General features: G+C 39.1%; 1 protein-coding gene across 1 annotated transcript in view; it reads right to left on the reverse strand.

The window, feature by feature from the left end:
- Positions 1-22,665, reverse strand: part of CHCHD3 (coiled-coil-helix-coiled-coil-helix domain containing 3) — a 293,424-nt gene that overhangs the window by 227,056 nt on the left and 43,703 nt on the right. Inside the window, exon 3 of the mRNA XM_055421290.2 lies at positions 1,403-1,484. Within this exon, the coding sequence (XP_055277265.1) occupies positions 1,403-1,484 (82 nt within the window). The remainder of the gene's footprint in view (positions 1-1,402; positions 1,485-22,665) is intronic.

Consider the following 22,665-nt stretch of genomic DNA (forward strand, 5'->3'; position numbering starts at 1 on the left):
TCCATCAAGTGGGTGATACCATTCAACCATCTCATCCTCTGTCATCCCCATCTCCTCCCGCCTTCACTCCTTCCCAGCATCAGGGTCTCTTCAAATGAGTCCGTTCTTCGCATCAGGTGGCCAAAGTATTGGAGTTTCAGATTCAGCATCAGTCCTTTCAATGAATATTCAGGGATGATCTCCTTTAGGATAGACTGGTTTGATCTCCTTGCAGTCCAAGGGACTCTCAAGAGTCTTCTCCAACACCACAGTTCAAAAGCATCAATTCTTTGGTGCTCAGCTTTCTTTATGATCCAACTCTTACATCCATACATGACTACTGGAAAAACCATGGCCTTGACTAGATGAACCTTTGTCCACAAAGTAATGTCTCTGCTTTTTGTATGCTGTCTAGACTGGTCATAGCTTTTCTTCCAAGGAGCAAGTGTCTTTCAATTTCATGGCTGCAGTCACCATCTGCAGTGATTTTGGAGCCCAAGAAAATAAAGTCTGACACTGTTTCCACTGTTTCCCCATCTATTTCCCATGAAGTGATGGGACCGGATGCCATTATCTTGGTTTTCTGAATGTTGAGCTTTAAGCCAACTTTTTCACTCTCTTCTTTCACTTTCATCAAGAGGCCTTTGGTTCTTTGCTTTCTGTCATAAGGGTGGTGTCATCTGCATATCTGAGGTTACTGATATTTCTCCCAGCAATATGAATTCCAGCTTGTGCTTCACCCAGTCTAGCATTTCCCATGATGTACTCTGCATATAAGTTAAATAAGCAGGGTGACAATATACAGCTGTGATGTACTCCCTTCCCGATTTGCAGCCAGTCTGCTGTTCCATGTCCGGTCCTAAATGGTGCTTCTCCACCTGTATACAGGTTTTTCAGGTGGCAGGGAAGGAGGTCTGGTACTCCCATCTCTTGAAGAATTTTCGACAGTTTGTTGTGATCCACACAGTCAAAGGCTGTGGAGTAGTCAATAAAGCAGAAGTAGATGTTCTTCTGGAACTCTTGTGCTTTTTCAATGATCTATCAGATACTGGCAATACCCATAGTAGATAATGTAATTTTCTATCAAAAATACATTCATGAAAAGAATCTAGCCTGAGAAATGCCAGAAGAATCTTCAAAAACTATTTCTCACATACTGAAAAACCAGGGCTCAGTTATTCATGCAACTGAGAACAACACAGGAGATAAAATGGTGACTTACAATTGAGTTTGGGAAAGGGATAACCTAGGGCTTTAACAAGCACAATCCAAAACCACAAAGAGCCACATCCATTTATGTTCAGCACATTCTGAAGTTGAGCCAGACACAAATGATGAGTCTCTTTATAATCGCTCCTCCCCAAAACTATTTCATAATTACGACAGGTCCACCAGAATCTGTCTCAAATACCACGAAACTCACCGTTTCTGATTTTCAGATTCTTTCTTGGCCTGCTCCAATGCCAGTTCCTCAGCCACTCTTCTTTTCAATTCTTCATCAGAAACTAAAATCAACAAAGAGGGGAAAAGATAAAATAAGTGACTTCTTTAAACAAAAGCATGAGAATACTCAGGAAGACAAAATTGGAACTAGATCTTAATAGGCAAAGTTCTGCCAGCTAGTCAGTATCTCCTTGGAACCACCTAGGCACTGTGGAAAAGACCAATTAGTGCACTTCAGGAGTAATTTAATCAAGAGTTCTCTGGTGACCTAGAAATCTCCATACCTGCCAAAAGTTATAATAAACTCAAGGAGCTTCTTACTGCCCAGTGGAGACTGAGCCATTAAGTACAAATTCTTTAAAATGATGTCCTACCACTAAAATCTGACAATTGCATAGAGGAGGAGGAGAGGCTGTAAGGAAGGGACTTCAGAGAAGAAAATGACATCAAAACATTCCCACTTTGATAATTGAACATTTTTAAAAATCACTTATTAGAGAAACAAAATCATTTGTGTTTACATTCATTTTTCTATGATTTATGAAAAAAGGGAATTCACTGACTCATGAAAATGTTAAAACCATACTTTTTGGAAAACATGGCCTTCAAATTCAAGTCCCAACAATTGGAGAGAGAGACACAGAACAGTGCTGAGAACACAGCTGGAGCTTTCTAAGTATCTGGTGACTTGACTTGAAACAGCTGGTCTTTCCAATTAGATGATTTTGTACCATATGTTTCGTAAGAGTCTTAAGTTATGACAGCAAATAAATCGACAAATTTTATATACTCTTTAAGAGCCCTCCCTAATAAATAAGCAAAGACTATTTCCTCTTCACTGCCCAAAACCCACTATCCAAAATTATGACCAAGAAAGCACCAGAAACATTTAAACTCTAGGACACAGGACCTGACCCAGGACTTCAACTGGTTGAGCCTATTAGATAGAAACTAGACAGTACTGTCTCTGCTCTTCGATGACATTTTATTTGATAATCTTGACTTTATAACAACCTTGCCTTAGGAAATATGCAAAAAATTTAGCTGACAATGGGTAACAGCAAGAAAAGAAAATATATGAAAAGTCTTAAGGATGTTTTCTCTTAATTGCGGACTATCAGAAAATAGCAACATCAAAGGACATCATCAAGAAGGTGAAAAGACAACCCACACAATGGGGAAAAATACTGGCAAATCATTTAGCTGTTGAAGTGCTTGTATCCAGAATATAAAAGAACACTTACAACAGAACTGAACAATAAAACGGCAACATAATTAAAAATGGTCAAAGGACATAAACAGGCATTTCTCTAAAGAAGATACACAAATGGCCAATAACTGCATGAAAAATCACTCAACAGTATTCTTCATTCAGTTCAGTTCAGTTCAGCCGCTCAGTCGTGTCCAACTCTTTGCGACCCCATGAATCACAGCACGCCAGGCCTCCCTGTCCATCACCAACTCCCTGAGTTCATTCAAACTCATGTCCATCGAGTCAGTGATGCCATCCAGCCATTTCACTCTCTGTCGTCCCTGTCTCCTTCCACCCCCAATCCCTCCCAGCATCAGACTCATTTTCCAGTGAGTCAACTCGTCGCATGGGTGGCCAAAGTATTGGAGTTTCAGCTTTAGCATCAGTCCTTCCAATGAACACCCAGGGTTGATCTCCTTTAGAATGGACTGGTTGGATCTCCTTGCAGTCCAAGGGACTCTCAAGAGTCTTCTCCAGCACCACAGTTCAAAAGCATCGATTCTTCGGCGATCAGCTTTCTTCACAGTCCAACTCTCACATCCATCCGTGACCACGGGAAAAACCATAGCCTTGACTAGACGGACCTCTGTTGGCAAAGTAATGTCTCTGCTTTTTAATATGCTATCTAGGTTGGTCATAACTTTCCTTCCAAGGAGTAAGCGTCTTTTAATTTCATGGCTGCAATCAGCATCTGCAGTGATTTTAGAGCCCAAAAAAATAAAGTCTGACACTGTTTCCACTGTTTCCCCATCTATTTGCCATGAAGTGATGGGACCAGATGCCATGATCTTCGTTTTCTGAATGTTGAGCTTCAAGCCAAACGTTTCACTCTCCTCTTTCACTTTCATCAAGAGGCCTTTGAGTTCCTCTTCACTTTCTGCCATAAGGGTGGTGTCATCTGCATATCTGAGGTTATTGATATTTCTCCCGGCAATCTTGATTCCAGCTTGTGCTTCTTCCATGCAAACCAAAGCCACAATGATTTACCAGTTCAAACACAATCAAAAAGACAATTAACAAGGGTTAGTGAGCATGTGGAGAAACTGAAACCTGCATATTAATACACTGCTGGCGGGAATGTAAAATGACGCAGTCAGTATAAAAATAGTTTGGCAGCTTCTCAAAATGCTAAACAGTTACCATATTACCCAGCAATTCCACTGTTAGATACTGTGTATAACCAAGAGAACTGAAAACACGTCTACACAAAAACTTGTAGATGAATATGTATGGCAGCATTATTCATCATATCCCAAAAGCGAAGACAATCTAAATGCTCATCAACTGATGGATGGATAAACAAATGCAGTATATCCATTCAGTGTGATATTATTCAATCATAAAAATTATGAAGTACTAATACGAGCTACAACATGAATAAATCTTGAAAAAATGCTAAGTGAAAGAAGTCAGACACAAAAGGTCACATATTGTATATGTCCATTGATATGAAATGTCTAGAAAAGGCAAACCTGCAGATGCAGGAAGGAGGTGAGTGGTTGTCTGGGTCAGGGGAGTGGGGGAGTGGAGAGTGACAGCTAAGAGGGTGTAGGATTTCTTTGGGGGGTATTGAACATGTTCTAAACTAGACTGTAAGATGGTTACACAATCTGCAAATACTAAAAATTACTGAACTGTACACTTTAATGAGTGAATAGTACTATGTTAAATGTCTCTCAATAAAGCTGAAAAAAGAATATAACATAAATGAAAAGAATGACAGACAAGGAACCAGACAAAGATGTATGGACTAGCTGAGGTTTGATCCCAGTTTGTCCATCAGCAACTTGGGGGACCCTAAAAAAGTTACTAGCCTCTCTGGGCAGTTTTCTCAAGAAGTTGCTCTCAAACGGATGTTCTCCATTAGAATTATACATACATACACACACACACACACACACATATACATATATATATATACACGTGCATATATACACACTATTCTGCTGTTTGCCATTCTTGTATCTAGTAGTCTAAAGCATGAGACAAGTCTCTGCTTTGAAAAAGTCACCCAAAATAAAACCTTTGTAAGAAACTAAAAAAGGAACTGTTTGATTCAGGTAAATCTTAAGATTTTTTTTTTTTCTTTTTCTTTTCCAGCACTCGAAGTTTAAACAATACAAAACCCAGCAGAGAAATTACAGACAGTAATGGCTCGTCAAGGAGTCTGGGTAGACTTTGTCTTTTTATCAGCCAGGTTTTAGGTCAATCAGCTAACCTAGCTGAGTTCTGATTTCCTCATCCAAAAACAAGACCGGGTAGGTGACATAGACGGCAGCCGGCTATGACGTTCCAGGCTATGCCCACCACAAGCTAATGGTTTTCATGGTTTCCTCGCCTTGTTATCACCAAGCAAATCAACGTGACACAGTTTTTCAAGCTGTTCACAGCTGGAAGCTCTATTAGTAGCAAAAACTGAGACGCATATTTAACCCAGTTAGTTCTACCCGATGAAACTATACTCTGAAGTGTAGGATACCAGTTTGGGTCAGTGCACAGTCAGACCATGTGTAAAATCACACGAATCTGCCAGGATAATCAAATTATCACAGCAAAATTTTTCTCGGGCAAAATTCAATCAAATTCTTGATCATAATTCAATTGAATTTCATTCAACAGAACTAGGCTTTGGTAAGACCTTGGTATACCAGGTCTAAGCATGAAGCGGTGAGAGCAATCTTCTAAGGGAGCTGATCCAACCTGTCTTCACAGTGCATATGAGGACAGTGCACAGTCAAAGCGATGGTGCTTACAGTGGTCATGGGTGGATGTAAGAGTTGGACCATAAGAAGGCTGAGCACCAAAGAAGTGATGGTTTTGACTTGTGGTGCTGGAGAAGACTCTTGAGAGTCCCTTGGACTGCAAGGAGGATCAAACCAGTCAATCCTAAAGGAAATCAACCCTGAATATTCACTGGAAGGACTGATGCTGAAGCTCCAATACTTTGGCTATCTGATGTGAAGAACTGACTCATCAGAAAAGACCCTGATACTGGGAAAGATTGAAAAGCAAAACCAGAAGGGAGTAGCAGAGCATGAGATGGTGAAATAGCATCACCGATTCAATGGACATGAATTTGAACAAAGTCTGGGAGATAGTGGAGGACAGAGGAGCCTAGCAGGCTGCAGTTCATGGGGTCGCAAAGAGTCAGACATGACTTAGCAGGTGAACAACAATCATGGATGCCTCTCGCATAGGGGCTTCCTACCAGAGGAAAAGCCAAACTCAGCAGTGAGTTTTCCATGATGCTGTGATAAACCTCAAAGAGAATGGTGAGGACTCCATTTCCAAATGATGGCCAGGAGGGGCGCTGGGAAGCCAGCCATGCCAAGAGAGACTGCAGAGAAGGAAGTGCAGAAGGCTTGTGGTCCTTTTCTACACCCTCCTGCCTCTCATGCCTACCAAGCCACCTGCCGTGGGATGAGGCGGTAAACTGATGGAGAGAGTGGTGCAGTCACCTAGGTAGGCCACAAATGGAGGGGGAAAGGCGAGAGGAGGAAGCACCAGAGAAGCAAAGGGCAGGGATGCTTCCGATGCTCCTGAAGAAGACACACCCAAGGGACTGGCTAGTTCCCATCACTTCTGATCAGTCAAAGCATGGCTGTCTCTTTAATGCCATAGCTATTCCTGGAAAAGAAACACACACACACACACACATATACACACACACACCTTTTGGGTCCCAAGTCCAAGGTCACAGTTGAAAAAGTAATTACTTTAGCTATAATGGAGAATTTAAAATAACAAAAGATAAAACATGACCAAGCATAAAGTTTAAAATCTAAAATAGCAATTCAAAGCCCAGGCAGGAAAATAAACTGGTGTGGTAATGGGTTTTGAGCAAATCTAAGTTTCATGTTATTTGTTTTTAAATCAATAGAATACAGAAAGCAACAATACATTTCTTCTAGGTAGATAGGTCCAAAGTGCATGAGGGAAAACAGATATACCATTTGGAGACCACTATTTTAAATGGCCTTTCTGAAAACACTCTTTTCAGCTTCAGGATCTAAACATTTTCTCAAATAAAACTGTTATTAAACTAAAAGGTCAGTGTTTCAGGATGGACTACTTTAACAGGAGCACAGGAAAGGCCAACTTTGCCTATTAGCACAGTGAGTTTCCAAGCAGATCTTTGGGGACTGGCAAAGTTTGTGAAATGAGAAAAAGTAAAAATGAGAAATTTTCAAACCATATACATCAGATTTGCCAGGCAAATCTGCAAAACTAGTTCAGACTCAGTAAGTAGGGTTCCAAAGCTTTCATATACATTTCTCACTTTCCTTTTAAAATGTATTAAGACAAAAGGATGCTTTCTTAACATACTTGTAATTCATGGACTTGGTAAAATGTTCTCAGAAACCACTTTAATTTTTTTCTCAATGGCAAATGTATCTTACTAAACACAAAGACTGGCATTTTGTCAATTAGTTATACATGATATGACACTGACCACAAAATATGTGAGAAAAAGTCAAGCATTACAACTGCTTGGTGACAGCGAGTCTGCCCTAAACCCTTTATTTGAAATTACTACTGAAAGTAAGAAGTATCTGAATTAAAAACAACTCAAATTTATGCTTGCTTCAGATAAACAACATTCTAAAAAAGAAAATGTTTTGGTTAGTCCGAAGATTCTTCTTTACTGACCACCCAACAAACTTTTGTCCCTCTTAGCCACATTCCAAATTACTAAATTAAATTCTTAAGAAATTCTAAGAATTTCTAACTTGGGGATCAAATAACAAACTCCTAACCTTATATTACTTGATTCTTATTATTCTCAGGAACTGTGAATACAGGTCTTAATTCTGAGAGAAAGAGTATTACAGATTTCTTACACTTCACCTGTCTTCTATGCTGCATGACAATGTCCTAATTCTCTGTTTTCAGAAACTGGTTAAATGTCGGGTAGAGAGGGATGGGGTAGAGGAAGTGGAACACTATAAATATATTTAAGATAGTTCCCTGAATGACTCCAAAAGACAAAATGCCGTTATGAATGGCTCACCAAGCCCTGACACAATGGCTTATGTCATGAAAACACAAGACTGAAAATACAACCATGATTTGACTTACACAGATTCCCTGGATCTCAAGAAACATACCAATTTCCTTTTGCAACTTTTTCCACTATGACTTTCCCTTTCCTTCATTTTCTTAACATAACCCTTACACTATAATTCCCTCCCCAATTACAGTACTTCTGAAACAATCTCCATAAGTTACTTAATAAAAATTATAGCTTGCCTCTTAGAGAAATGTCAGGTCCTTTGGGATTTTTCCTTTATTCCATTTCTATTTCTGGTCTTACCATTTGCTGATATGTATCATATCCAATTTTATAAAGCCTATTATTTTCATATGCTAGTTTAAAAACACCAAAGAGAACTATGGCGATCTACTCTCAGAAGGAAATAAATGTATGTAATTGCATAACACAAGCAGCAGATTTCAGATAAACACTGACTCTGCCAGGATTGAGATAGCTGAGCCAAAGCTAACACCATAAAATACAGCCAAATTAAATTTTCAGCTCCACAGAAATATCCATTAATCTTATTATTTCAATAAATTCATTAATACAAAAAGAGCACTGATTGTTTAAAAAATAATAATGGAAGCATCCATGCAATCAATGAAATACACCACAGAGTGTATCAGGAGTAAATGACTCACAGCATGGGCTGCAGGATAAATCTTGTCATGCTCCCTATCTTACAAAAGGTACAGGGTTTGATTAGAAGAGTCAAAAGATGGCTACAATAAATCTCCGGAGTTAGAAAGAAACATGTAACAGGGTGCCATTATCCATTTGTGGCACCATCTAGTTAGCAGACAAACCTGATTTAAACACACACACATACACACACACACGAAGTGTTAAGTATGATGATATTCAGCTGACAGTAACATTCACCATCACCTTAAGGGTAATGTAACCTAGGACTGACTTCAAAAAAATGCCATTTGTCTAGATACCTGGCAGGGTAACTGAGGCCACTTATACATCAAAGCTAATGATGATGTTGGAAGGAAAATCCTTAACTGCACTTTCATAACCATAAATATCGAATCAGAAGGTACAGTGTCACAAAGAGTTTGGCAACCTAAACATCAACTGCATCAAGTTAATGGCTTATTTCGCAGTATTATTGCTCCATGAGGATTTATATGCTTTCGTAAATTTCTAATTTGAATGGCATAATATGCAAATAATGTTCATTTTATTGTTTGCCTCACAACAAGCACTCCTGGAAACCAGCTCCATGTTCCATTCTATGTGAAAACAAACATCAATACAGGCTGTGGACGCTGTATAGCAGCAGACAGGCTCATCATTCATATTCTACAGTCTCCACATTTTTAAGAAGACAATTCATAAACCAGTATTGAGAATCAGATACACCTAGTATTTCATGTCTTAATATCCTGAATAATAGTTGCAAAATCTCACACAGCCTCTAGGAAAATAAGATCTATAATTTAAATTAAAAAATAATAATTACCTCTGGATATTGCTTTTTGATGCATAGCTTAATTTTTTGTTTGTTTCACAAGTGGATGTATTTTGTTCACTGGGGATAAAACTATAAATTCAGCAGCGTTAAATCCCCAACCCCAAATGAAGTACCAAAACTACCCAAACCTTTTTCTGTTTCTTTCCAATAGTCCTGAGTGTGGCCACATTCAAAGGCTTCTCCATAAAGACCCCTGACACACAAAGAGGATCAAGCTGGATGTAAAGGCGGTTCCCATCTAGCCTGGCTTTGCCATAATGCGTTTTTGTGACTTGTTCAAAAATACATCTTTGCTTTAGGTCAACACTGTCTCCTCTGTAAAATGAGAATCCAAACTAGAAACTCTCCAACAGACTTCCCCTTAACACAGCTGTGTTAAATGAGAGCCTGACAGGACCGAATTCATGTTTGAGCCTCCATTTCCCCGAAAAGCCCAATAACCGGAAGGTGAAAGAACCAAGGGTCTATCATCGACAACATATACTGCCAACCGTTCTCTGAACTGACATTCCACTCATTTGGGACAACTGTCTAGCAAACACTCACCCTGAAAACTAGCAAAAACATTCTCTATGCCTTACAGACAAACCAAAAACACAGAGGAGGGAAGGAAGGATAGGGTGAGAGACAGCAATATTGTGCAGACTCTCCTAGGCACACAGCAGCTGTTCAATAAACATGTTAACTGCTTGATCTGTGGAGCCAACATCAGTCATTAGGGGAAGTAAGCCACCAACTTTTCAGGTAACTTAGGGATGATTCAGAAAAAACTACGAACACACGCTGCAAAATCACATGTTATCTAAGGAAAAAGTGTGGACTGCCAAAAGAAATTCAAAACAAGTGGCTTCTCCCCAGCCCTCCATGCCACTACCACCATCACCAGGTTTCCACTCCTGAGGACACTTCTGAGCCACCACTACCAACGGTGTATTATTTATAAAGGAGAGAGGGACGGATATTCATTATAAGCTTATTGTACTAGCTATAAGGTTTAATGCTTAAGTATATGAAGTTATTTTGCTTAATTGTTTTCTCCCAAATCAAGCGACCTCGAGGAATAGACAAACTAGAGAATTCAATCAATTCACTAGGTAGTGAATCCACACTGATTTAATCCTGTGCTAGGCTTTGTAGGAGATGAAGACATATGGTTCCCACCATTAAGGAGATAAGAGTCTGAATGAGTAAAACTGTGCTTTGGGGGTTCAGTATTAATGAAACTTACAAAGGTGGGGTGTAGTCATGGACTGTTATACGAAGGACATAAGACTAGACAAATGGAAAGGAAACCAAACAAAGCTTGTCTGTGAGAAAAAAAAATGAAGGGTAATTTACGCACATTTGTGAGGAGTCTTAGAAACTAGGCAGGAGCTTGGATAAGAAATGTTAAGAAAGAGGGTATCATAAACAGGTGTTTAAAAATGAAAATAATGCAATGAAATGGGGTGTTACAGGAAGTCTAATCTCTCAGAGATATGCAGATTAATTGGATGGGGGAAAGGTAAAGCAATGAGTGTTTCTCAAAACGCAGCTTCATTCTCTCTGCCCCCATCCCCCGGAACCTGTTAAGAGATGCAAATTCAGATGCACCCTAGAACTATACATCAGAAGTCCTGGGGGTGGGACTCAGCAATCTGTGTGCTAACAAGCCCACCAGATCTGAGGTGCTCACTCGAGCCTGAGCTGTGCTGGCCTAAGCTGATGAGGACCTGAACCAGGACACTGGCCATAAACATGGATTCTGAGATACAAGGACTTTGATGGGAAAAACTGATCATCTGTGACTGAGAGATGAACGAAAAAGAAAGTCAAAGGTGCACCCAGATGCCAGAAAACTAACACCCATGATGGTCAATTAAGTGAAGAAAGATAATGAGTTTCATGTCAGACATATTCAGTTGAAAATAATGGTAGAATCACCACACGGAATGGCAGGCAATTAGATATCTGAACCTGAAATTCAGATTTGATTTGAGACTTGGCTGGAAATGCTGATTTGGGAATAACTCTTACAGATCTGAGATCAGTGAATTTTCCTGGGGGAAAAAAAGAAAATGTATAAGAAGAGTAGAAGACTAAAGAATAGGCCTTAAAAATTCACCAGATGAAGGAGAGGCGTGAAAGAACATCATTAGAGACCAAGAAGAAATGGAATGGGAAAAACAGGATATGAATCAAAGTACCCTGTGCAGAAACAGTGAAACAGATTTCGACTCATGTGCCCATTCTCATCAGCTGGCAGCGGCGGCCTGGGACACTGTGTGCAGGACTCCACGGCCTAGTCCAGGGTCAGTGAATTCATGTCTATCCTGGGCACAGCAGGAAGACCTGGCAGCACGGCTTGCAATGACCCATCGTCCCACTGGCGCATGGAAATCAGGTGGTCCGAGCATCAGGAACCAGTGGGAGGAGACGACGGAAGGCAGCAATTACAGGCCTCTCTTCACCAAGTTTAGAAATGAAACATAAAGGAACGAGGTGGAACAATTATAAATAAAAGATGATTTTCGCAACTGGTAGAGACCTGTGCATGTTTGAAGGGCAGTCATAATCAATAATCTGCAACTAAATTATAGAAGACTGATGAATGCTAGTGGCAGTTGCTCAAAAGTAATTTAGAGACTATAATGTATACATTACTCACAAAGATCTGGTTGTACAGTAGCATGGACCAGTTCACACGGATATATCGTATTCCAGTCCTCCTTCCTAATTACCATGCTGATGCAAGCAAGACTCACAGCACATTTCTCTAAGCACACAGTTTAGAACACTGAAACAGCGGACAAGCCTACTTCCATGTGCTAACGGGCTTTAACCAAGACTAATGTCCTAACCTAAATAATTTGCTTTGGTAAATAGAAAGTCAAAATAGCAAGTCATAAATCATTCTTTCTTCTTCCTATTAGCGATAAAAACTGTATTTTAGCCAAAAATCCATTACTGCTAATAAAATTCCTAAATTCAACTAAAATATTTAGTACTTTAAACTCTGACCAACACTATTTTCCAAGGAAGACTTTAAATGTATCTTTGCATGTAATCGAAGCCCAAGGAAAGCAAAAGTCTAAAAACAGAATCTATCTTCTAATCCACCTACACCCCTGGGAAATGTCAACTAACCTCAAGACTTTTCTTCTTCTGAATGCAAGTAAAAGTTCTGACCCGATGATTGCCCTTTCTATAAGAAGCAAAAAAAAAACAAAACTAGAGTCCTATTTCTAGATATTGGCCCACCACTAAGCAGCAAAAACAGTAGGCAGATCAGAGTCAGACCTCTGGACTTCAATGGCTTCATTTACAGCCCATTAAGGGTGAGATGCCAAAAAGGACCTATTTGGACACCTCATGCCACGAGTTGACTCACTGGAAAAGACTCTGATGCTAGGAAGGACTGGGGGTGGGAGGAGACGGGGACGACAGAGAATGAGATGGTTGGATGCATCACCGACTCGATGGACATGAGTTTGAGTGAACTCCGGGAGTTGGTGATGGACAGGGAGGCCTGGCGCGCTGTGATTCATGGGGTCGCAAAGAGTCGGACACGCCTGAGCGACTGAACTGAACTGAACTGAACCCATGAGCTAACCACTGCAGAACAACAGCCTCTCTTGGGAAGTTTTAAATAAAGCAATTGAGATTTTACACCCATGCTTGATTCATATTTTATTTATGGCAGTTCAAATATATTAAAACTGTAAGGCAGCATAATACATATTGGTATAATATTTTTCATTAAACTATAGAGCAATACTCTGAGCTTCGTTTTTTTTAATTCACATTGTGAAAATTAGGTCAGCCTCACTTTTATCTATAGCCTTGTTATTTTTTTCCTCCATCCAACGAATATCCACCTATTGTTCAGAAAACCCTATTTCAACGTAGTCATAGGTGGTTGCAATGTCTAATAAACCAAACATAATTCTCTGTGAAGCACTGTGGAAGCTCTGTGAAGTCACTGACCACCACCGACTTCACCATCTTTAAGAGACAAGACTGTGCACAAGAATTTCAAGAACAAAGGCCCTATCCTATCTTTTAAACACAAGAATGTATTTAACCTTTTTTCTAAAAGTAAAATTATCTACAGTCAAGTGCAACTCATCAGAATAGTACAAACATTTATTATGATTATATTCCTAAAGATCCACAAATTTCCTTCAAACTAGTGTTACACAGAGAAAGGCTGTTGAACACTTTGTCTTTCAGAAGCAGTTATATCATGTACTTAAGGCTCAGGATGTAACTGGTTTAGAACACCTGGGATGACATAAAAGGTCCTTGTTCAGACCAGTGGGTTTCACCCTGATATAGTGAAATACAAAATATTTTGTAACACTCCCTCTAGGAGAAGGCAATGGCACACCACTCCAGAACTCTTGCCTGGAAAATCCCATGGATGGAGGAGCCTGGTAGGCTTCAGTCCATGGGGTCGCGGAGAGTCGGAAACAACTGAGCGACTTCACTTTCCCTTTTCACTTTCATGCATCGGAGAAGGAAATGGCAACCCACTCCAGTGTTCTTGCCTGGAGAATCCCAGGGACGGGGGAGCCCGGCGGGCTGCCGTCTATGGGGTCGCAAAGAGTCGGACATGACTGAAGCAACTCAAGAGCAGCAGCAGCAACACTCCCTCTACTATGCTGAAAATAAATAGATAACACAGACACAAGGTTTTTAATCAATACCCTAAGTGTACCACTAAACAAAATAAAGAGAAATTAATTTATAATGAATAATGGCATTTTAGTATGTAAATGCTCACGCCTGCACTTGCTGCTGCTGTTTAATCAGAGTCGGATACAAACCATAGCCTGCCAGGCTCCTCTGTCCATGGGATTTCCCAGGCAATACTAGAGGGGTGGGCATCCATTTCCTTCTCCAGAGGATCTTCCCAACTCAGGGATCGAACCTGCGTGTCCTGCATCGGCAGGTGGGTTCTTCACCACTGAACCACCATGGAATCAGCCCTCAATTCTACACTAGATACAGTAAAACAGGCTGACTCTTGAACTTCTGTTAAACCACCACACAGCCTGGAAAATCCCATGGATGGAGGAGCCTGGTGGGCTACAGTCCACGGGGTCGCTAAGAGTCAGACACGACTGAGTGACTTCACTTTCACTTTTCACTTTCATGCAATGGAGAAGGAAATGGCAACCCACTCCAGTGTTCTTGCCTGGAGAATCCCAGGGACGGCGGAGCCTGGTGGGCTGCACAAAGTCGGACATGCCTGAAGTGACTTAGCAGCAGCAGCAGCAGCATGCAATAGCTATGGTTACTGTGACAGAGCAGTTGCATCCCCAGAAAATTCAGAGTATCTTAAAACTATTCAAAATCACATGCCTTCTGTTCGTTCTGGGCTGGGTGGGCAGGTTTTCAGCTGCATAAATTTCTGATGGGACATTCTGAAATCGAGGACCCAGGACAGTTCTTCAAGGGGTGGAACTCCCTGAGGCACTGCAAGCTCTCTAGATCCCTGTCCCCACCTCCCCACTAAACACCAGTGTCTCCCCCACAGATCTCTAAAATGCCTCCCTGGACGCAGTACTGCCCCACCATCAAACACTGTCATAGATTGGGCCAAAATGTTCACCCTGATAAAAGATAAACATGAGAAACCTAGCTACTTTACAGTCTGTATGACCACCGGTAATCACAAATAATGCACTTCCAGTAATACGGACTTTTCAAACACAGATGAAAATTTGGTGATGACAGCAAAGCACGTTCCTCCCATGTGACCTCTGCCTCGAGGTGCCCAAGTACTACCAGCTTCCTCTCTCTCCATACTCACCAAAGTCACATCTCCCCAGTCCCACTCACCTTGACTGGGGGATGAGGAGGTTGGTGTGTGGGTGTGGGTTGCTTAGTCGTGTCAACTCTTTGTGACTCCATGAACTGTAACCCGCCAGGCTCCTGCTATTCCTTAGGGTATTTAAAACCACTTTGTGTTAAATTATCCAACTGTCTTTTTCCCCACCCCCTCTCTTGGTGCCTCAAAATATGTCATATAATAAGGGCAAAGACTTCATTAAGAATCCATTGGAAATGGAAAGTGACTACAAATTACAGTCGAGCCCCAGCTCACTGCTATGGTATCATAAGAATGCACACAGATACAAGGTGATACCCACCTACCCAAACTATTCAGATGCATTAGGCATTCACAGACATTTTCAGATTAATGTTTTTAAGAGTAAATTTTTCAAGCATAGATTTATTTCAAGCTGACACATTTCTCATCAAAACTATCTATATCAGATAGCTCTCGGCCAATTAAAATTATATCTTTCATAGGTGACAATATCAGAATTAATATTGAACAAACAGTTCAATAAGGCTATAATTTTATATTCAAAGAAAATGAGAAAAGGATTTAAAGTTATTCACTCTAAATTAATTTATAATAATTCACAGAGATTCCATTTTGAAATTAAGGAATTGAAGGGTTTAATAAGGAATAATTTCTCTATAAACACCAAAAATAAATTAGCTTTTACTACAGCATATAATACAAAATTATATAGAATAAATGGTAGGAAAGCAGCAAGGGTACAATCTTAACATATACTTTAAAAGATTCATGTTATTTTTAACTCTCTTAACTGTTATCAAGCAGAGGTCCCTAGGAACTATTTTAATGAAACTAATAATTAGAATAGCAACCTATCCTCTGCAAATAGTAACACCCAAGGTACACGATGATTACATAAAATAATGTGCTAAGTAATCTGAGATCTCCCCTTGGAATTTTCTTACCAAACCCTCCCTCACTATCTACGCCATTGCCTACCCTGACCTCGTTTCATTTGAGTAAATATAAATCTTCTCTAATTTCATGACAAACTGTAAATTAAATGAATCCAAATTAATAAGACTTTGCTGTGTTGTTTTATCACTTATAAAAGGCTTTAACATATTTGATCTCAGTTATATAATTTATAAAGAATTTCACAGTAAGGAATTTATGACATTATTCATATATAACATAATATAAAAAAATCTTTTAAAAGATAGTATAAAATGTTCAGATTTAAGTTCATATGCATCTGAAACACGGCCATAAAATAATCATAATGGTACAACCAACCTGCCACACTTGAAACTGAAAGACTTTCATTTTATAATCATAACTATGGGGCGAAGGTGTGTTTCTGTGTGTGTGTGTGTACACCATAGGATTGTGAAACACAAAAGCATGTTATATTTGATTTCTCTTAAAGGACATAAAAGCAGATTTCAAAACAAAACAATTTTAATTAAAGAATCAGGTTTAAAGAGACCTGTGTTCTATTTCTGACTCTTATTCTCTGTGACTTAAATTCTTATCTGTAAACTACCAATGAAGTTTCTCTATTTTAAGTCCAAAATGAACTCATTATGAAAACAGAATGAAACTCCCCTCAACTGAAGAACCACCAGCATTTCATTTTAAAAATCCTGACTGATGCTATATAACATTTCATTGAGCCAATACTATATTTTGTGAGAGGCTATTTTAAGCCATATATCCTTCAGAATGTCAACATGCTAGGATTTACAATTTTTTAAACCCACAGCAAAGAGTATGTAACAGAAGAATTTGTGGTGCATCTTTCAAGAGGATTTAGGATCTAGCTTGATATCCAGGCCCAATTACATAAGTATTTTAGCTTCTGATCTCCAAGGTTCACATATTTATTGTAAATTAATTTGATCTGACAGTAACAAGAATTAATTTGAATCTCTTTCGCTGTCTTTGAACATTACTAAAGTCACAGGCTATGATGAATGAAGAGGAGATAAAGGGCAAGGTAAAACTGATGCTGATCAAAGATTGACTAAAAATTCATTTTCACGGCCAGTTTAGATGACTACTAAATCTTCCTCTTAGAAGCATGAAGGCTGATGACAATGAGAAAGACTTAAACAACAAGGAAGAGTAATATATCTTTTACACATAAAATAATGAAAAAGAGGAACCAAATCACACATCCAAAAATAGGAAAATGGTCAAACAGTAAAACAGAACAGCCATATAAAAAAATACTAATATTAAGAAACAAGTTATAAAGAATATTAATCCCAGGAAAATAGTCTCACAAGTAAATGAAAAGGACAAGATACTCAACTGAAAATACTGTTGCTCTTCATTTTGTTTTGTATATGTCCAGCTCTGAAAAAAGCACAAGAAATACATACATATATATGGCCTGGAATGATATACACAAAATGATGATTATCGTTGAATTTGAGGAGAATGGGTCATTTTTCTCTCTTTATAATCAATAGTATTTTTTACCAAAAGCACATTTTTATATTCATAACCATTTTAAATGAGGCATGAATAAACAGGGGAAAAAATTCCAGTTTTTACAAAAACTATCAATTCAATCAATTCAGTAAACATCCACTGTACAAATTATGTCAGCCAGCAGAAGTTCAAGCCACTTTCTATACACCAAAGGAGAGCTGACTGGGATTAAAGTGTCCAAAAACAACACCCCAAGATTCAAGAAAACAAAACTGGCTTTCATTTTCTCCTTTTACCCCACAGCCATCCAGCCTACACCCCATTCTTAAAAGGCAAACAACTCAAAAAAAATACAGTCACACACCACTATGATACTAAAGTCTTATTTCTAACACAGTTTTTCTTATTACACTGTTTGGAAGCACAGCACATGACAAGGGCTGCTTGACAAAGAACTCTTCTGGACTGAAAATGATGATTCAAAGTGTCAGAAAAAAAGACTCGGTGGCTGTATTAAATGTATGGAGTATATGGAGGAAATCGTAGCCAAAATATCCTTTCACTTCAGTTTTTAACATAGCATTTAATTTTTTGCCTTCCATTCAGACTTTTCAATTGATAATACCAATGCCCCTAGTATAATGAACAATATATGTTACCAAAGAGAGCTGATGAAAAATCCTTAGTCAGTGACTTAAGCAATCAGCTGAGGTTAAGTCAGATAAAAGGAATGAAAGAACCACTGATAGGATTTTCTACATCAGCAACAAATATCCCACAACATAATGAGGGTGAAGTTTCATGGAGCTACACTTCCCACAGGTAAACAGTCACAGTTACAAAATGTCACTCTATTTGGGGATGTTCTAGAAAATCACTCTATAAAGTGTCCATTTTGGCTGTGAAACAGACACAGAGATCTATTTATTCTATTCCACACAGGCATAGGCCAAAAGAAAATATAACATAAAAGATAAAATTTAACTATATAGTATCATTACATCCTTTGTTGCCACCAGCAAATTAAAGCATTTAATGTTCTTTGCTTGCTGATTCGATTTATACTTAGTAGGAAATACATATCAAAATATAGCCCTGTTTCCTTAAAATGGAATCTGACAACTTCTCACTGGGGTTCCATGGCCTGAAGCATCTCTAGTAAAAGCTATTATTCAATGTACCTAATTTTCATTTTTTTAAAGTTGCTTTAGTACATGCACACACTGCAATCACTGAATAAGATGAAAAGGTTTTAAACACCTCTTTGTGGGAACAGTATCTCAATAACAAACATCAAAACCATCTCTTTTCACAAAGCTTTCAAGACAGGGTAGCAATGACAAATGACAGGACTCTATAACAGATACTATAGCTGTGTCTTGACTTTCATCTTATTTATCAGGTCTAAAAGAAAATTAGACTAAATTATTCAATCCTTGGAGAAGGCAATGGCACCCCACTCCAGTACTCTTGCCTGGAGAATCCCATGGACGGAGGTGCCTGGTAGGCTACAGTCCATGGGGTCCTAAGAGTTGGACACGACTGAGCGACTTCACTTTCGCTTTTCACTTTCACACATTGGAGAAGGAAATGGCAACCCACTCCAGTGTTCTTGCCTGGAGAATCCCAGGGACAGAGAAGCCCGGTGGGCTGCCGTCTATGGGGTCACAGAGAGTCGGACACAACTGAAGCAACTTAGCAGCAGCAGCAGCAGCATTCAATCCTTGCAGTAGTAAAGAAATCTTCAGATGCTGTTTATGCAATCTGGGTATCAACTGAAAATATTATGTCTTTTCAGTTTTTCATCCTGCTGATAAATGAGGAGTAACTAAAATCCAAACAGGAATCAAACATGTGAGAAAGTGAACCAAAATATTCCAACATAATTTTATTTTGGCAAGAACGTCCGTCTCAAGGTTACCAACATTTTCAGCACAAACCACCCTTTTCCACTCTCACCTGGGAATCCAAAGAAAATGATGAATGACTCAACACAGCACAGACTGCCATACAGGCAATGCGTGGTTGGGCACATGGCTGATCAGAATAAAGACAACACTGTCCAGTCTGGCTTGCAGTCACACAGTCTCATGACTACGTCCTGACTAATAATATGTGACTGGATGTGGTGTGTATGGTTTCAAAGTTATTCCCCATGGCCCGGGCTAGAGAACAGCTGGGAGCCTTCGTGGACCATATGGACAACGGAAACACGTCAGAGATGCAGAGCAATAAGACAGAAGGAGCCTGGGTCCCCAGATTAAGGAGTCATGAAATTATCCAAAATGTTATGCAAGAGAAAAGTACAATTCTAACTTTTTAAGCCACTGTTACTTGGAGTCTCCATTAGACAGAACCTCTCTTCTACCCCAAATATCCTGATAAAACATGGCAAAAATTCAAAGCACTCTATGGGAACTTGAATAGAATTTGTATCCTGCTGTTGTGTGAAAACTATACAAATCTTAATTATACTGAATTGGTTCACGGTGCTTTTCAGATCTACTATATCCTTCAATTTTTCTATTCATTCTATTAATTTTTGAGAGTTAGTTTGGTATTGAAACTCCAACTAAAACTCTCTTATCTACATTAAAAAAATGTAATATATTTAGTGGAACTATATGTAACTTTATTCTGCATTTTCCAAGTCTTCTGTAAATGTCTTAGCATACTTTCAGAATTTAAAAAGAAAAAAAAACTCAAAAGTTTTAACTTTTCTCACACCTAGAAGAATCAAAGACAGCCTTAAAAACATAAACATTTAAGAAGCTAAAAAATGAAATATACTGAGCATATCTGAAAGAGGCAGAAGAACCTTGTAGGCAGAAGTCTATACTTGTCCCAGGAAAGTCTTCTCATCCAAAATATGTGTAGTAAAAGAAAACTGGAAAATCAATGAGGTGCTTTGTCCAAATCAGGGCAAGTCAGTTAAGCAAGTTATTTAATCTCTTTAGAAGAGAATGTCAGCTCTGGAATCACACTGCCTAGATCTAAAACCCTGCTCTGCCATCTGTTATTTTGCATCCTTAGTCATAAGCTTCCCTGTGACTCAGTCTCCCCATCTACAAAGCAGGTATAATAAAAGTAACCTTGTAAAAAAAAATGTTGTGAGCATCACATTACCTTCTGACATATACCACTACCTCATCAGATTACTCTTTCGCTCCCATAAAACTACTTCACCCAGAATGTCATACAAATAATCCTCAAATTTCAAATAGCCTGCAATCGATAGATTACTCATTTTCAACCCCAGGAATTCTTTGAGGTTCCATCCTTCCATCTACTGCCTGTTCAATCCGTCTAACATAATCATACAACCTACAGACTAATAATTCACAAACTTTCTACCACCTTTCCAACAAGCTAAACCTTCATGAGAAAATACTGCAGCTATCTCAAAGTTTGATGAGAATATGACTACTTGAAACAACACTCTCAAATTTTTCCCTTCTCTCTTCTCATACAGCATTCTACACAACAGCAGTAAGGATACAACATCAGCTCAGTTCAGTCGCTCACTCACGACCCCATGGACTGCAGCACACCAGGCATCCCTGTCCATCACCAACTCCCAGAGTTTACTCAAACTCATCTCCATTGAGCCAGTGATGCCATCTAACCATCTCATCCTCTACTGTCCCCTTCTCCTCCCACCTTCAATCTTTCCCAGCATCAGGGTTTTTCCCAATGAGTTAGTTCTTTGTATAAGGTGGCCAAAGTATTAGTTTCAGCTTCGGCATCAGCCCTTCCAACGAATATTCAGGACTGATTTCCTTTAGGATGAACTGGTTGGATCTCCTTGCAGTCCAAGGGACTCTCAAGAGTTTTCTCCAACACCACAGTTCAAAAGCATCAGTTCTTTGGCACTCCATTTTCTTTACAATCCAACTCTCACATCCATATATGACTAGTGGAAAAACCATAGCTTTGACTAGAAGGACTTGACTTGGCAAAGTAATGACTCTGCTTTTTAATATGCTATCTAGGTTGGTCATAGATTTTCTTCCAAGGAACAAGCGTCTTTTAATTTCATGGCTGCAGTCAACATCTGCAGTGATTTTGGAGCCCGCCAAAATAAAGTTTCTGTTTCCAATGCTTCGCCATCTACTTGCTATGAAGTGGTGGGACCAGATGCCATGATCTTCCTGTTTTGAATGTTGAGTTTTAAGTCAACTTTTTCACTCTCCCCTTTCACTTTCATCAAGAGGCTCTTTAGTTCTTCGCTTTCTGCCGTAAGGGTGGTGTCATCTGCAAATGTGAGGTTATTGATATTTCTCCCAGCAATCTTGATTCCAGCTCACTTCAGCCAGCCCAGCGCTTCTCATGATGTACTTACTCTGCCTATAAGTTAAATAAGCAGGGTGACAATATACAGCCTTGACATACTCCTTTCCCTATTTGGAACCAGTCTGTTGTTCCATGTCCAGTGCTAATTGTTGCTTCCCGATCTGCATACAGATTTCTCAGGAGGCAGGTCAGGTGGACTGGTATTCCCATCTCTTTAAGAATTTTCCACAGTCTGCTGTAATCCACACAAAGGCTTTGGCATAGTCAATAAAGAAGAAATAGATGTTTTTCTGGAATTCTCTTGCTTTTTCGATGATCCAATGGATGGTGTCATACAACATAAATCCTACTTAATTCCCCTTTTTTTTTCATAGATTCTCTTTTATTGCAAATTCACTAAAATCAGAATTTGAACCTGAAATCAAAGGATTAAGTCACAAGTTCATTCATCCCACCTAGCCTCTTCCACTCATTAGTACAAAACTCAAGCGTGAGCATCCTGTCCTGGGTGTTCCACTTAGGAACCTCACTTCCACTACTCTACATTCTATTAAACTTCAGAAATTCCTAAGTCCCAGAACAAACAACTACACTACTTCAGCACTCCCTTTGATATGCTAACAATCCCTAAGAGAATTTCAACTAACAGTTGAAACGTAAACATTAGTTTAGGTCTAAAACAATCTGCCCGGGCATAAGTTAGGTGAAATATTAATACATTAAAGCTGTTGGTAATGTTCTCAGCATTAGTGTTAAAATTCTGTAAGAAAATAATTATTTTAAGCATGCCATGACAGATTTGCTACATTCTTAAGAAATGCAAATTATATCCAGGGGCCCATTTTTTTTCAATATAGCATGTCCAATTCTATAAAAGATGTATTAAAATAAATGAGAACTATAATCCACTTAAACATATTCACTTAACAGCAAGCTTGGTT

This window comes from Moschus berezovskii, chromosome 3 (assembly GCF_049115385.1).
Source record: "Moschus berezovskii isolate FMDL1 chromosome 3, NW_MosBer_1.0, whole genome shotgun sequence".
NCBI classification, from domain to species: Eukaryota; Metazoa; Chordata; class Mammalia; order Artiodactyla; family Moschidae; genus Moschus; species Moschus berezovskii.